Below are 14631 nucleotides of genomic sequence, written 5' to 3'. Positions count from 1 at the left end.
TTATGGGATCGAGCCCCACATCAGGCTCCTCCGCTATGAGCCTGCTTCTTCCTCTCCCACTCCCCCTGCTTGTGTTCCCTCTCTCGCTGGCTGTCTCTATCTCTGTCGAATAAATAAATAAAATCTTAAAAAAAAAAAAAAAAAAGAAGAAGTTTTTAGTCCTATTCCTAGTTATTCTCCATCTCACCCTCTTACCTCCCACACCCTACACCACACACACACACACACACACACACACACCAGCTACCCCTTATGCCACCGTAAGGGCTACCTTACTCTCTTCATCCTGAGAACCAGTTTCCCTAGGTCACTGTCTCCAAACTCTAAATGGTACAGTCATAATGCCCACCATTTCAAATCATTCCTATGAGCCAGAAGTTCTTATTTCAGCTCCTTCACATTGTCACTGCTTGTACTCTACACCTCCCAGCAGGGATGAGTGCTCCAGCCCAAGTACAAGAATGGTTCATAGCTCCAGCCTCTCTTCCCCCTACAATCCCAGAAGCAAATGCAAAGTCCTGATTTTTCTAAGGATTTTTATTGCTAGTCACCAGAGAAACCCATATTGTCCTTTGCAAGAATAGGGCCAGAGCCCACCACATTTGATTCCAAAGATCTCTGAATCCTGAAGACTTTTCTTTGTCTGATTCTCCTCAGGCTCCATCTATGTCCCTGTTTACAGCCCTGTCAGTTCCCGGTGTTCAGTGGAATGTTAGGAGTAGCCTCCTCAACTGAGCCTTCATGGTCTTTGCCCTGGATGGAGGGGTCACTCCAATGCCTCTGCAACATTGTAATCTCCACACATGAGAAAGTCTCCTCTCCTCCAATGCTTCCCCTTCTCTTTCACCTGGAAACTCTATGGAGAAGACAAGAATCCCATGGGTGCTAGCAGCAGATCTCTGGATGCACGAAGGATAAGATTCACTGGCAAATAGGAAGACGTTTAGATAATGCTGCTCTCTTGGCTTCTAGTTTTTTCACAAATCGTGGCTATCCAGATGCCAGGTGCTAGGGAACTTAACCCTCCCTTCCTTTACTCTGTTTGTTATTAACTTTTTTTTTCATCACAGCAGAGCTGGGAGCACGGGGAGTGAGGGGCCCTGTGGGAAATGTTATCTCAAAGAGCTACACAGAGCTACATGGCTACATACACAGAAACACTGAGTCACAAGCCTAAGCATGATGCAAGCTACACGTAGAAACGTTGGTTCAAGAGGCTGAACACAGGGTGGTACTCAGCAGCAGCAGTGGAGGGAACTGCTGTCCTAGAAGTGGAGGGCATGCCCCGAGGAGGTCTCTGGGGAGGCAACGAAAGAGGAGCCTGCTGTCTGATGCTTTACGGCCCCTCCCCCACCACAATCCTGTCCACCCTGGACTCCCCAGGGGGCTGGAGTCACAGCTGGGATTGGCTGCAGGTGCTCCCAAATGCCTTGATCCCCCTGTTGGAAGAAAAAGGGAAGGGTCATTTGAAGGAGGAGTTTATGTCCCATTTCCTTTTTTTTTTTAATTTTTAATTATGTTATGTTAGTCACCATACAGTACCTCCTTAGTTTTTGATGTAGTGTTCCATGATTCATTGTTTGCGTATAACACCCAGTGCTCCATGCAATATGTGCTCTCCTTAATACCCATCACCGGCCTATCCCAATCCCCCCACCTCCCTCCACTCTGAAACCCTCAATTTCTTTCCCAGAGTCCATAGTCTCTCGTCGTTCATTCCCCCTTCTGTTTACCCCCCCTTCATTCCTCCCTTCCTTCTCCTACCGATCTTCCTACTTCTTATGTTCCATAAATGAGTGAAACCATATGATAATTGTCTTTCTCTGCTTGACTTATTTCACTTAGCATTATCTCCTCCAGTCCCATCCATGTTGCTGCAAATGTTGGGTAATAGTTTTTTCTGATGGCTGAGTAATATTCCATTGTATATATGGACCACATCTTCTTTATCCATTCATCTGTTGAAGGGCATCTCGGCTCCTTCCACAATTTAGCTATTGTGGACAATGCTGCTATGAACATTGGGGTGCATATGGCCCTTCTCTTCACTACATCCGTATCTTTGGGGTAAATACCCAGTAGTGCAATTGCTGGGTCACAGGGTAGCTCTATTTTTAGCTTTTTGAGGGACCTCCACACTGTTTTCCAAAGTGGCTTTTATCTAGAAAATCTGGATTTGATTCTTCAACCTCAGACTGTCTCCTGGAGGCCAGGCAGCCCTCAGGCCAGAGCAACCAACTTCAGGCCTTCCCTCCACCCCTTTCCTTCCACTCAAATAATGACTGCTATGAACACATTGCCCCAGGAGCCTAAAAACAGGCTCTTTCAAAAATGTTTTGCCTCCACCCACTGAGTAGAAAAGATGGTAGAGTTCAAAAGTGGGGAACCAAGAGGAACCAGGTGAAGGGCCACTCACCATGCCTGGGGAGGAAGCTAGCTGCCCCTTCCTCTCCAGCATCTTTAGCTTTGAGCCCACGGCATCCACCTGGGACATGACTCCTTCCAGGACAGTCTCCAACTGAAGGACTCTCCTTGTGAGTCTGCAGGATTTGAGAGAGATCGAGGGAGCAGAAATATGCGTCTGTGGGGCTAAGCGTCTATAGGGGCAGGGGAGCCATTATGGTCTGTGTCTGGATGGGTGCAAGGAAGGTAAGGCCCAGCCTTGTAGGGAGAATTAAAGGGGGGTAGAGGTTCTCCCTGGTCTAGGATGGAAAATTAGAAGTTTGGGGGAAAAGGCTCAGGGTAGGACATTACAAACACACTCAGTCCTGGGCTCCTGGCTGCACATACGTGTAGAATTCTTCTCCTGAAACCCAGCCACCTGCTCTGGTAGCCTCTGGACCCGACTCGCCTGGTGGGCTACTCACAATGGACCAGCCCAAGTCCTCAATCTCTGCGTTGAGGGCCACCTGATCAGGAAGTCAGAGAGGAGAAGATGACTCTGGGAATTAATCAGTTCCTCTTTCATCACCTGTTCTCATGGGCTTCCCAGAACAGGCCCTTGGGCTCCAGTTCATGCAATTCCCCTTCCCTCTCAAACTCTAGAGATAATAGGATCAGTGTGGTGGTGCTGGACACAAAGCTGGACCAACCTCTGGGAGGGAATCACCCCCCACAGAAACAAAACATGAGCTCTTGGAAGCCTTGATTAATGAGACCCTCACTAGAAGCCAATTCAGTCTGGGAAAGGAAGAACAGTACCAGAATTCCTGCCACTTTCCCTCCTGTCTGTCCTTGGTTTTTGGGTCAACACTGGACAGGGATGAAACAGGCACAGCAAGGGCAGCTAAGGATCTAGGTTTGAAAGTCCCAAGGAGAAGGCAAGTCCTCAGAAAGAATTGTCAGGGATTCTCAGGTAATTGATTCTTTCCCCCTAAGACTGTGTTTTAGAGCAGTGGTTCTCAACCTTGGAATCACCTGGGGAGTTTTTTAAAGTACTGATGTCTGGGTCTCTCACTCCCCGAGAGATTCTGTCTAGAGTATGTGACCTGAGTATCAGGATTATTTGACTCCTCACCCCCACCCCACCAGGGTATTCTAATGTGCAGCAGTTTGAGAACCACTATTCTAGAGAGTTCTTTCCTGCTCATCTATTGAAGGATTTGCAGTTTGGATTTGTGTTCTGGGTGTGTTGGCAGGGAGAGAAGAGTGAGTGGTTTTCTTTCACTGCCTCTCCACCAACCAGCTGGGCTCACCCTCTTCTCCTCCAGGTCCTGTTGCATTTGTTCCTGCTCTTTCTGGTCCAGGATGTGATTCCCATCTTGATCAAACCTGGTGAAGGCGGCTGTGAGCTCAGTGATTTCATGCTCTGCGTGCCCAAGTCTGAGGAAAACAGTATGATGAAATGACTCCTGACCTGCTGTGGCTGTGATCTCTCAGTTATGGACTCCCCATGTTTTTTCCAGACTCTCTGACCCTTGCTTTCTGGGAAAGAATGGGACCACGTGGGAAAGCCAGGATCTCCAGGTTCTAGCAACTTTACCCCCAAGAAATTGTTTTGACCTATGTGTTCCCTCTCTTAGTCTGCAGACTAGGTTCAGGCCTTCCTGATGTTCTATAGGAATTATTGCAAAATCTCTTTGCCTCTAGATAATCCATCCCCCACTCCCAACCCACTGGCTTCCCCTTCACTCCCTACCCCTGAAATCCATCCTCTAAAATGCAACTAGAGTAATTAATCTTTCTAAAGTGCAGGTCTAAATACACCCCTTCTCTGTTTAAAATCCCTCCTGGGCACCCTATTCTTTGGATAGATTGGTGATATTCAAGGCCTTTCCCAATGTAGCCCTTGTTCATTCCTCCAGTCCCATCTCCGGCTATGCCCCACTTTTATTTGATACCTTAGCAATGCTTAGCTGCTTATTGTTCCTATACATGTTGCTCAACTTAACACCTCTATGCCTTTGTACATGCTTTCATCTCTTCTTGGAATGGACTTCCCCTGCTTGTCTACATGTAGGCTATTCTCCTCCTGTAGATAGTCATACATCACCTCTTCCAGGAAGCCTTCCCTTAAGCTCAAAAATAGAATTCAATACCCTCTTTACTTTGTGCTCCCTCTCTTCTAGTCACTTCTTTGTTGAACTTGTTCTGTGATTCAGTTTATTTGCTTTCATGTGTATGAGCTGCTGCAGGACAAAGACTTTGTCTCATTTAATTGTGTGTCCTATTCAATGCCTGGCTCACAACTGGTGTTCACAATGTATTTGTTCAGTGTCTGTTCATACGTTTAACTGGGAAACGGGGAGGCTAACAGAATAGGCCAGTGTTTATGGGGGGACACAGAAACAGCTACAGAGTTTTGTGAGAGTGAGGAATGTGTGTAATGATTACATTAGTCATAAGAGTTGTTCAGTAAAGTCCAGGATGTTCTAGAACATGGTTAGAGACCTTTAAACCAAGGGCACAATTCTGAATATCAGAATCAGAGATCTATAGGCCAAAGTCAAAGGCCAAAAGCCAAGGTCAGAGGCCCATAAGCCAACATCACAGTTTTTTAGGTAAAGGGTATTTGGTTGAGTGCCAAGGACTTATAGACCAATATCAGAGAAGGTTGGATCTCTGGTTGCTCACTCCCTCAAGGTGTTGGTGAAATCCTCAAATTGGATCTCCTGCTCCCCACCCTGCAGGACCTTCTGTACATCTGAAACCCGTTCCTTCCTCAAACGCAGCCTCAGTAGGGTCTTGTTGTAGCCCTGGAAGAGAAAAGGAAACAGGTACCAGTTCCCACAGGCTTCTCATCATCCCTTGCCCCCTTTGGTAAGTCAAAGCCACACAAGGGTGGGCACTGGGCCCTATACCAGTCAGGAACAGACCAGGGCACAGAGCCTTGGACCTGGACCCTGATGCAGATGTGTGGTTCAAGGAGACTGAGTGGTTACCTGTTTCAGGAGGTCAGAAATTTGCAGCTCATCCTTCTGTCCAGCCAGCTCTTCCTTGACCTCTGAATATGTGTCATTGATAATGGCCAGGAACATGTTCTGGAGATAAAAGTGGGGACCTGGGCCTTCACCCCCAGACCCACTAACAGTATTGAGCCCACTAACCCTACTAATATCCCAGACACATGTTCTAAAGGAGCCAATGCTTTCAATTGCAGCTCTGCAGCCCACTAACCCCCACATCTCAGGGTCCCCAGACCCCCGTTCCACACAGTCCTGTTAGGGATGGATCAAGCTCCCTCATCCACCTGCTATCCTCACTCAGTTGCTTTGCAGCAACCTGACTACAATGATACCCCATCATACGCAAGAGTTCACCTCCATATAAGGCCTGACCAATCACTGAGAGTACAGTTTTGCTATCTTTACCATATAACCTCAATCTAACCCATCTATTTCCAACCATAATCAAATAAAGAAACCTGCTGGCTTTCGTAATAAATATTAAACCCAGATCTTTCATAGTTGGCAGAGAGAAAGAGAGACTATAAAGTGATAGTGATAGAAATAGCCAGAGATTCCTAGAGGAAGGAGAGAATAGATATAGAAGCTTCTAGATTCAACCACTTCTCTTCATGGGGCACTTTTCTCTCCCTTTCCATCCTTGGAGAATAGAGGTTTCATTTTACTGAAGGAGCCTGCAGATTCCCTTATACTCTGCAAATCGCCTGGCTGTGCTGGCAATATTGAGCACATTAGCCAGCTTTCAGGAGACCCAGACCCACACCTCATTCTCCACCCATGATTTGAGACACCCATCTTAATCTTGAGTACAGAACATGGTGGGGGGCAAAACCTCACCCTCGGGTCCTTTATGTCTCCACCCCTCAGGCTCCCAATTCCCACCTCTCAGAGGGACCCTCACCAGGAGCACGAAGAAGACAAAGAAGACATAGGTGACAAAGTAGGCAGGTCCCAGGACGCGGTTGGCATTGTCAATAGCGTTGTAGTCAAAGTCCCCAAGGATGATCCGGAACTGAGTGAAACTGAGAGACCAGGGTCTAGGCTTCATCTGGAGCCTAATCATAACCCTGCACCCTGTTCACACCCCCAACCCACTTTCCTAACTACTGCTCTTTGGTGAACTCAGACAGACCTCTCACTGAACTTCCAACCTGACAGAGACAGAGCGAGGCACAGAGATACTTTAGCATACACAACAGAGCTTCTGGAGATTCTCACACAGATGCTCTAACCACAGACACACCTGCACACATACACCAAGCTTCCCCAAGGATACACACACCCACAGAGCTGGAGGGCGAGGGGCCAGGGAGGAGTGAAGGGAGCAGGACACACACATGCACTTGACGAAAGTGCTAAAGTTTTCCACTTGGGTTCCAAAAAGCAGGTAGCCGAGTTGTGCATAGGCGAAGAAAACAATGAAGAACATGACGGCGAAGCCCAGGATGTCTTTGGCACAGCGAGCCAGCGTGGAGGAGAGCTGAGTCATGGTTTTGTTGAAGCTGATGTACTTGAATATCTGGAAGGGCCATGTTGAACCAAGCAGTGAAGGAAGAAAAGAGAAAAGCTTTGAATAGTCCACTCCAGGGGCCTGTGGATGTCGCCGGAGTTGCCAAACCAGACAAGGAAAATGAGACAAGGACCGAGGAAGGGAGAATGAGTGCCCTCAGGTGTTGCTGAGGATGAGAGGTCCCAACATACCTTGATCCAGGCAAAGAAGAGGTTCACAGCATTCATGTTGTTGTACTGTGTCTGCCAGAAGGCGAGGAACTCAAAGTCGGCATACATGTTTGGCTGCTGCAGGAGCTTCCCCATCAGCCGATTCACCTCAAGGGTTCGGAATATGTGGAAGCCCACAGCCACAATGGAGAGCTGTCATCACAGGGGTCAGAGGTGTTAGAGAAGTCAGGATCTCAAAGGAAGTTTAATGTAAGGTCCTAGGGGAGAGCTGGGGTAGGTAAGTCAGGTGGGGAGGAAAAATCCTTGCCTTCTGAGTTGTTGACTATTTCAGGTTCAAATGAAACTGAATAGGATGATTGGGGGAATGTCTTAAATCCCAAGGAGAAGGCTTTGGAGCCAGTGGTAAATATGTAGATTGTAAAGGATCACAGAGAATTGGAGCCAAGTAATTTTATTTCTCCTACCACTTCCTAGCCTTGGTCAAGAAATTAATGTGTCCTGTTAATAGGAAGAAGATGAAGAGGTGGAATATTTTAATAGAAGAGAAGAGAGAAGGTAGGAGTTTCAAAGGGACAGGTCATAAAGGCAAAAGACAGAAGAGGAAAAAATAGCGAGTACATAAAGGAAAGGCGATGCCTGGATCACAGATCAGAGGGAGAGGGCACGTGGGAGACAGGGTGCTCCCAGGGGCTGATCCAGGGGAACACCAGCCTCTGGCTTTGCGAGCTTTAACACAGTGATTTGAGTCGTAAAGAGGCGAGGACACTCCAAAAGGAAGAACTTGGAGTCCCTAAGTCCCTAAGATCTACCCCAGGGTAGATCTCCTTCCTCCTCCTAATATATCCCAAGTACAAGATATCTGTCCCTCACCAAGATAACCACCAGGTCCAGAATGTTCCAGATGCTGCTGAGGTAATGAAGCCGGTGGATGTGGAGCTCCAGGATCTCCTCTACCACATAGTAGAAGATGAAGATGCAGAAGATGATTTCACAGCCAATGATAAAGAAGTCCCAGTTGCTGACATAGCGGATCAGCTTAACCGTGCGGATTTGCCAGGATGGAATGGCACCTCCTGTAGCTGGAAACTCCACCACCAGTCTGTGGAAAGAGGGGGAGATATCTGGTGAAGCCTGGACTGGAATAGTTCTTCCTATCCCCTCTCCTCCACACCCCCACCATAGGGTATAAGTTTAAGGAAGGGTCTCAAGCAGAGAAGGGAACCAGGAACCATGGATGAAGGGAAGAAGGGAAAGGGGACCCACCTCAAAACACAGAAAAGATTGATGTTGGCATTGTAGACTGAGAAGTCAATGAAGACCACCCGAGTGCCCCTGTCTAGCCATAGGCCCTCCTGAAGGTCCTGGAGTGCTTCTGCACTGGCCTGTCGAGATCCCGGAAGGTCCAGATAGTAGCCACCTCCACTGTAGCTTGTCAACCGGCCCCAGTGAGAGGAGCCCCCAAGCTCATCCTGTGAATGGTATGTCCACCTGTCACAGAAGAAGCCATCTGAGCAGAGAGGTCTGAGCCCGTCCAAAAGCTGATCTCCCAAGGCAGTGAGAACACTTTATGATTGCCTGGGCTTTACAATGTCATATATATTATATATACATATCACATGTAATATATATTTCATATATATTATCTTGTTTGATATTAACAACTATGTGAGAAAGGAGGGTCAATATTATCCACATTTGAAGATGAAGAACCTAAGACTCAGAGATGTCTGAGATAATCCAGCTAGTTAGTTGCTAAACTGAAACTCAAATATAAAGCTCCTGATTTCTCATGATGTCTCCCAAAACTGTGGATGACAAACCCATGCCCCACTTTTGACCCCAGACTGAGTAGTCCCCACTAGGGAAACAATCCAGAAAAGACCCTTTCTGCTCTTGTTGTGCACCTGGCTGTTTTACCATCCCGATTCTCTGTTCTGTCCACAAATTTCCTCCTCAGGCCCTTCCTTCCTTCCTTCCTTCCTTCCTTCCTTCCTTCCTTCCTTCCTTCCCCTTCCTTCATATCCTATCCATCCTTTTCCCCTTTCTTTCCTAATTCTTCATTCATCCTCAACCCTTGCTGTTTCCCCTATCAGGTCCAAGGGTCTCACTCTTCCAATTACGACTTGTGTGGCAACATCAGGGTTTCATCCATTCTCCATACCCCCACAAACATCTGGACAAAAAAGGATGCTTTCTCTGGCAGGACTGCCTCCAGAGTAGGGCAAATGTGACTGCAATCTGTATGTGGAAACGAGTCTAGAGGCTATGGCTCTGTTCGCTAATGTACCTTCTCTGTTCCTGAGTGACCCAAACCAAGATATCCGAATAGTCACAGATGGCACTCAGAGAGATGCCCCCCACCCTCTGCTCCCCCAAGGCTCTTCAAGACTAAGTGGAAATGGTTCCCAAACCTCAGGACGGTGTCAGGCTCAGAGAAGCAAGCCCGGCAGCATTGGTGGGGGGACTCACTCACGCTGTGCCATTGAGAGGCCCAAAGGGGAGTTGCTCTTCCTTGTCTGGAGAGTAGACGTTGTAGCAGCTCAAAATGTCCTCGCGGAAGTCCTCATGCACCACACAGGAGTCATTGCGGACCCTCAGCTGCCGCAGCCTTGGAACCCCCAGCAGCAGGTTCTCATAATAGATGAAAGAGTGGGAGCCGTGGCCCAGGCTCTGGTTGTTGTACCATTTGGTCCAATATAAACTGTCCAGTAGTGGGCCCTGGGCAAACTAGACCACAAGCTGGGTTGAGGTTGACTCTGCCTCATCCTGACCTTTATTCTTGGAATGACTTTTGCCTTCACTCCTTGACCCCTCAGCTTATCTCTAGTCTGCTTTTGTTGGACTCCTCATCTGACCCATAAACCTTGACCAGTTCTTGACCTGATGTGGTGCTACTCTTTATTTAAAATGCATTTTGAAGTTCAGCCTTTCCTCTGACTCTCAAGACTAGTTTAACTACTGGGTTGACTCCCTGATCATCATCACAGTCTCTCATCTACCTTCACCTAAACTCTAGTCTAACCCATTGATTGTTGCTTGACCCTTTGACTCATTCTGGTCCCGGAATGACCTGGTCTCTGGATATGGCCTGGTCTACTCTCTGACATTCCTGAGCCCCGGCCTGTGGCTTTATGCTTCAGGCCATTGAAAAGGAGAGGGGAGAGGTAGAGGGGATCTCATACTCACATCCCAGAAGTCCGCCATGCTGCTGATGGCCTGGAAGGAGACTCCAGTATCTGATGAGGTATGTAAGAAGAGCTCAGACATCACTTTGGTGTAATAATAGGCACTGGAGCTTGTCATTCCGTAGGTCACTAGAAACCAATCCAAGAGACTGTGTCCTGCTCATTGTTTCCCATTTCCACTCTCCAGAGGAGACAGGAAAGCCCATATGCCCTGGGGCCAGAGATGCTACCTAGATGGGATCCCATTGGATGGACCTACCCTCTCCTAGATTTGGCTGGGGAGGCTAATAGGACTTTGGGGAAACCAGGGAATATATTAGGCCACAAGGTCTCCTCCTCTCCTCTCAACTTACCTCAGAAAGACTGAACGCCACTCAGAAGCTGTCTCTTGATATTGCTATTCTGAAAATTCACTTTTCTCTTCCTAAACCAGCTTAACTTCCTAGTTCTTATTCCCCAGAACCAAGATATCTCCACCTTCTGCATCGGGCAGTGCTTCATTTCATTTGTCCTCTATCTATGCCCTTGGCAAAGTACCTCCGAATTCTGGAGTACTCCAAGGCCCTGGCCAAACACCTTGCAATGGAGATGTGGTCTCCTGGACTTGGAGTCAGTGACTCCACAGCAGTGGGAGTAGGAGGTAGGCATGACACCTCTGGCCCCAGGGCATCCTGATGAGCACAGTTGTCTCCTGGGGGAAGGAAACTCAGCATCCCCAGATCAAAAAAAAGACCTGACCTTTGCCCTGAAGAACTGACTCTTCCTTAACCACGCTAACCCATACACCCAATCCAAAGTAGGGCTGTCAAGGGAAGCTATAAGTTTTCTAGTTAAACGGCAGTATTTGAAGAATATAAGCCATTTATTTTATAGATCGTCCCTCAATTTAGATTTGCTTGATGTTTCCTTGTGTTTAAATTCAGGTTATACATTTGGCAAAGAATCGCCAAAAAGTGCTGTGTGTCCTGCTCAGAGCTTCCTATCAGGAGGCCACATTGTCTAATTGTATCATTACTAGTGATGTTAACTTTCATCTCTTGATAAGGCAGTGTCTGCCAGCTTTCTTCAATGTAAAGTTATTTTTTCTCTTTGTAATTAATATGTATTTTGTGGGGGGAAATACTTTGAAACGTTCTATTACTCATCAATCTTTCACCTACTAGTTTAATACCCATTAATGACTTTTGCCTGATTATTACGACCATGATTGTCAAGTTGTGATTTTCTCATTCCATCATTCCTTCTGCATTTGTTAGTTAGCATTCTCCTTAGGGAACTTTTCCTTCTTCCTCATTTAGTTTAGTCATTTATATATATCAGCACGAACTCATGGATTCTTGTTTTTTCTTTTTTCTTTTTTTTTTTTTTAAAGATTTTATTTCTTCATTTGACAGAGAAAGACAGCCAGCGAGAGAGGGAACACAAGCAGGGGGAGTGGGAGAGGAAGAAGCAGCCTCCCAGCGGAGGAGCCTGATGCGGTGCTCGATCCCAGAACGCCAGGATCACGCCCTGAGCCAAAGGCAGACGCTTAACGACTGAGCCACCCAGGCGCCCCAATTCTTGTTTTTTCTATAGTTTATAATTTGTTAGTATTATGATATTGTTACTTAATTTTTTAGCCAAGTCACGCAAGATAAAGAAAGACTAAAGAATTGTTCTGGATTTAAAAAGACTGAAGAAACATAAAAACTAAATGTAATATGTGCATTTAGTTAGGATTAAATCCTGGGTAATAATTTTTTTTCTTTTACTATAAAGTTTATTAGTGGAATAATTGATGAAATTGTAATAAGGTTTGTTCATTAGATGATAGTATTGAATCAATGATAATTTCCTGACTATAGTAAGAGAATGTCCTTGTTTTTAGAGTTACATATTAAAGTATTTAGGAGCAACAGGGCATTATGTCTGCAATTTATTCTCAAATAGTGTGTGTGTGTGTGTGTGTGTGTGCGCGCGCGCACGTGCGTGTGTGTGAAGAGAGAAAGAGAGAGATTGGGAAAGAGAACAATAAAAGAAATGCAAGCATGGTAAAATGTACATATTTGGGAAATCTGGGTGAAATATATATAAGAATTCTTTTTATTATTCTTGCAGCTTTTCTGTAAGTCTGGAATTACATCAAAAAAAATTAAAGTAGGATTTGTCAGTCTCTTGTAAGCAATTCTCTTTAAGAATTTTCCTTTTCAGGGACGCCTGGGTGGCTCAGTAAGTTGGTGTGTCTGCCTTCGGCTCAGGTCATGATCCCAGGGTCCTGGGATCGAGTTCCGCATTGGGCTCCCCACTCAGTGGAGAGTCTGCTTCTCCCTCTCCCCCTGCCCCTGCTGGCACGCGTGCGTGCACTCCCTCTCTCTCTCTCTCTCTCTCTCTCTCTCTCGTATGTGCGCTGTGATAAACAAAATCTTAAAAAAAAAAAAGATTTTTCCTTTTCAAATTTTGGGTCACATTTTCTCCTACCACCCCTGGGTCTCATCCATAGTCCCGTAGGAAAGAGGGACTGGTGAGTGGTTGTAGATCAGACACAAGCAACATCACACTTTTCCAGGGGAAATCGGCAAAGAAGGAAGCATTATGATTTCACATTTCCCGATTCCACTCTATTAAGTCCAAGAAACAACTTTCTCTCTGATTCAAATCTGTGATTACCTGCCCTTAGTACCTGAAGGGCTCATACTCAACTTTTCCAGATCTAGAAAATGGATTGGAAGTCAAGCTCTGTCTTCCTTTTTTTTTTTTTCAAAGATTTTATTTATTTGACAGAGAGAGACATAGCGAGAGAGGGAACACAAGCAGGGGGAGTAGGAGAGGGAGAAGCAGGCTTCCCACTGAGCAGGGAGCCCAACGCAGGACCCTGGGATCATGACTGGAGCCAAAGGCAGACGCTTAACGCTTAACGACTGAGCGCCCCAAGCGCCCCAAGCTTCTGTCTTCTAAGAGCCCACCACAGAGTTAGAAGGATGGTCAGTGTGCTGAATTTTTCCTGATCCCAAAGGCTGATTAAATCGTTACAGCTTCTGGATGGCCACTAGGTGGTACCCCTTGCTGTATCTTTTTCTCCTCCAATTCTCCAATTATAAATTACTGCTCAGAGTTAACTTACTCTGAACTGGTTGTCAACCATTATGGAGGCATAACATCTTTGATTATTACCCAAGATAGTAAAGATTTGTATTTTGAGAAAAATTATTTCACCTGGTCAAATGCCCACTGACACTCAGAAATTCAGTATTCTTTGTAACTTTTTAATCGAAGTACATGCAAACAGAAAAGACCAAGAAACTATTTTAAAACCTTCTGAATTAAGGTTTATGCCTTGTGTAGTACCTATTCAATACCTTCCCTCCACCCAAATACCTTCTCTTCCTTGTTAATTCTTATTTCAGCAAATTTTCTACTTTGTCTCAAGAGATGAGCGGTGCTTAGCCCCCCCACCTCTATGAAATTCAAATTACTATTTCTCATACCCCAAATTGATACTCGGTAGAACATATTATCAGTCTACCAACCTGATTATTCTGAAGACACATTTTATATTCATTAAACAAACATTACTCAAAGTCTAACATGTGTGAAACACCTTACTGGGTCATTGGTTTCTATCCTTAAAAACTTCTATTGAGAAAGATGTCCCAGAATGAACTTTTTTTAGTACATCTTTAACATTTAAAATCGAATTATACAGAATAGAAGCTTTTCATAGTATGCTGACCTACCCTGCTCATGTATGCACTCAGAATGAATTTATTGTTGTAGAATGAGCATGAGCTCTGGAGCTAGACTGACCTAGGTTCAAATCCTAGCTCTGTCACTTGTGATATAGACTTGGGCTCTGAGTCCCAGATTCCTCATCACTAAATGGGGGTATACAATATCTTTCTTGTAATTTCATGAAGATGAAAGATGATGTCTTTAGAATGCATTGAACACAGTGGGTGCTTAACAACTAGTTCTAGTCACCCCATTATATGCTCCTCTGGGGACAAGAACTATGTTTCATACATTTAGCAAAGTGCCTGGTTTAATACTTTCTCAATGAGTGTTTGTTGGGCTGAATCAAACATGGGGGAAAAAACCACAAAAAGAATAAAATGAAATAAATGAATAATTTTCAAACAAAACAAAGTGTTATGACTCCATATTTGACACATGGCAGCAAAGTCCTCAAAATAGTCAAGGATAATTCCTATTTCGTAGATGTTGGAAGGAGGCTGGAATGTTCCACAGTCCAAAGAAAGCAACAAATTCATAGTCCTAGGTAAGAGAAACAAAGCCAGTCCTTAGCTGGGTTAGGGAGCAAGTACAGTTGGCCAGTAATGCTTATACAATGTGATGATAGAAATGTTGATGGCACAGCTCAATCC

The 14631-nt window shown here is 45.6% G+C and overlaps 1 protein-coding gene across 2 annotated transcripts in view; it reads right to left on the bottom strand.

The window, feature by feature from the left end:
- Nucleotides 1–146: 146 nt before the first annotated feature.
- The window catches only part of PKD2L1 (polycystin 2 like 1, transient receptor potential cation channel), a 31379-nt gene continuing 16894 nt past the window's right edge, over nt 147–14631 (bottom strand). For both annotated transcript variants that reach the window (XM_008706041.2, XM_040624776.1), the window contains exons 3-15: nt 10272–10399; nt 9559–9812; nt 8349–8573; nt 7956–8184; nt 7107–7277; nt 6743–6924; nt 6307–6427; nt 5382–5480; nt 5074–5195; nt 3696–3822; nt 2791–2909; nt 2417–2540; nt 147–1439 (exon numbers count right to left, since the gene is read on the bottom strand). In XM_008706041.2, coding sequence (XP_008704263.1) covers nt 1266–1439; nt 2417–2540; nt 2791–2909; nt 3696–3822; nt 5074–5195; nt 5382–5480; nt 6307–6427; nt 6743–6924; nt 7107–7277; nt 7956–8184; nt 8349–8573; nt 9559–9812; nt 10272–10399 — 2075 coding nt within the window. In that variant the 3' untranslated portion in view covers nt 147–1265. The remainder of the gene's footprint in view (nt 1440–2416; nt 2541–2790; nt 2910–3695; nt 3823–5073; nt 5196–5381; nt 5481–6306; nt 6428–6742; nt 6925–7106; nt 7278–7955; nt 8185–8348; nt 8574–9558; nt 9813–10271; nt 10400–14631) is intronic.

This window comes from Ursus maritimus, unplaced genomic scaffold (genome assembly GCF_017311325.1).
Source record: "Ursus maritimus isolate PB19 unplaced genomic scaffold, ASM1731132v1 scaffold_7, whole genome shotgun sequence".
Classification (NCBI taxonomy): Eukaryota; Metazoa; Chordata; class Mammalia; order Carnivora; family Ursidae; genus Ursus; species Ursus maritimus.
Note: the sequence above shows the minus strand (reverse complement) of the source record. Positions and strands in the feature narration are given on the sequence as shown.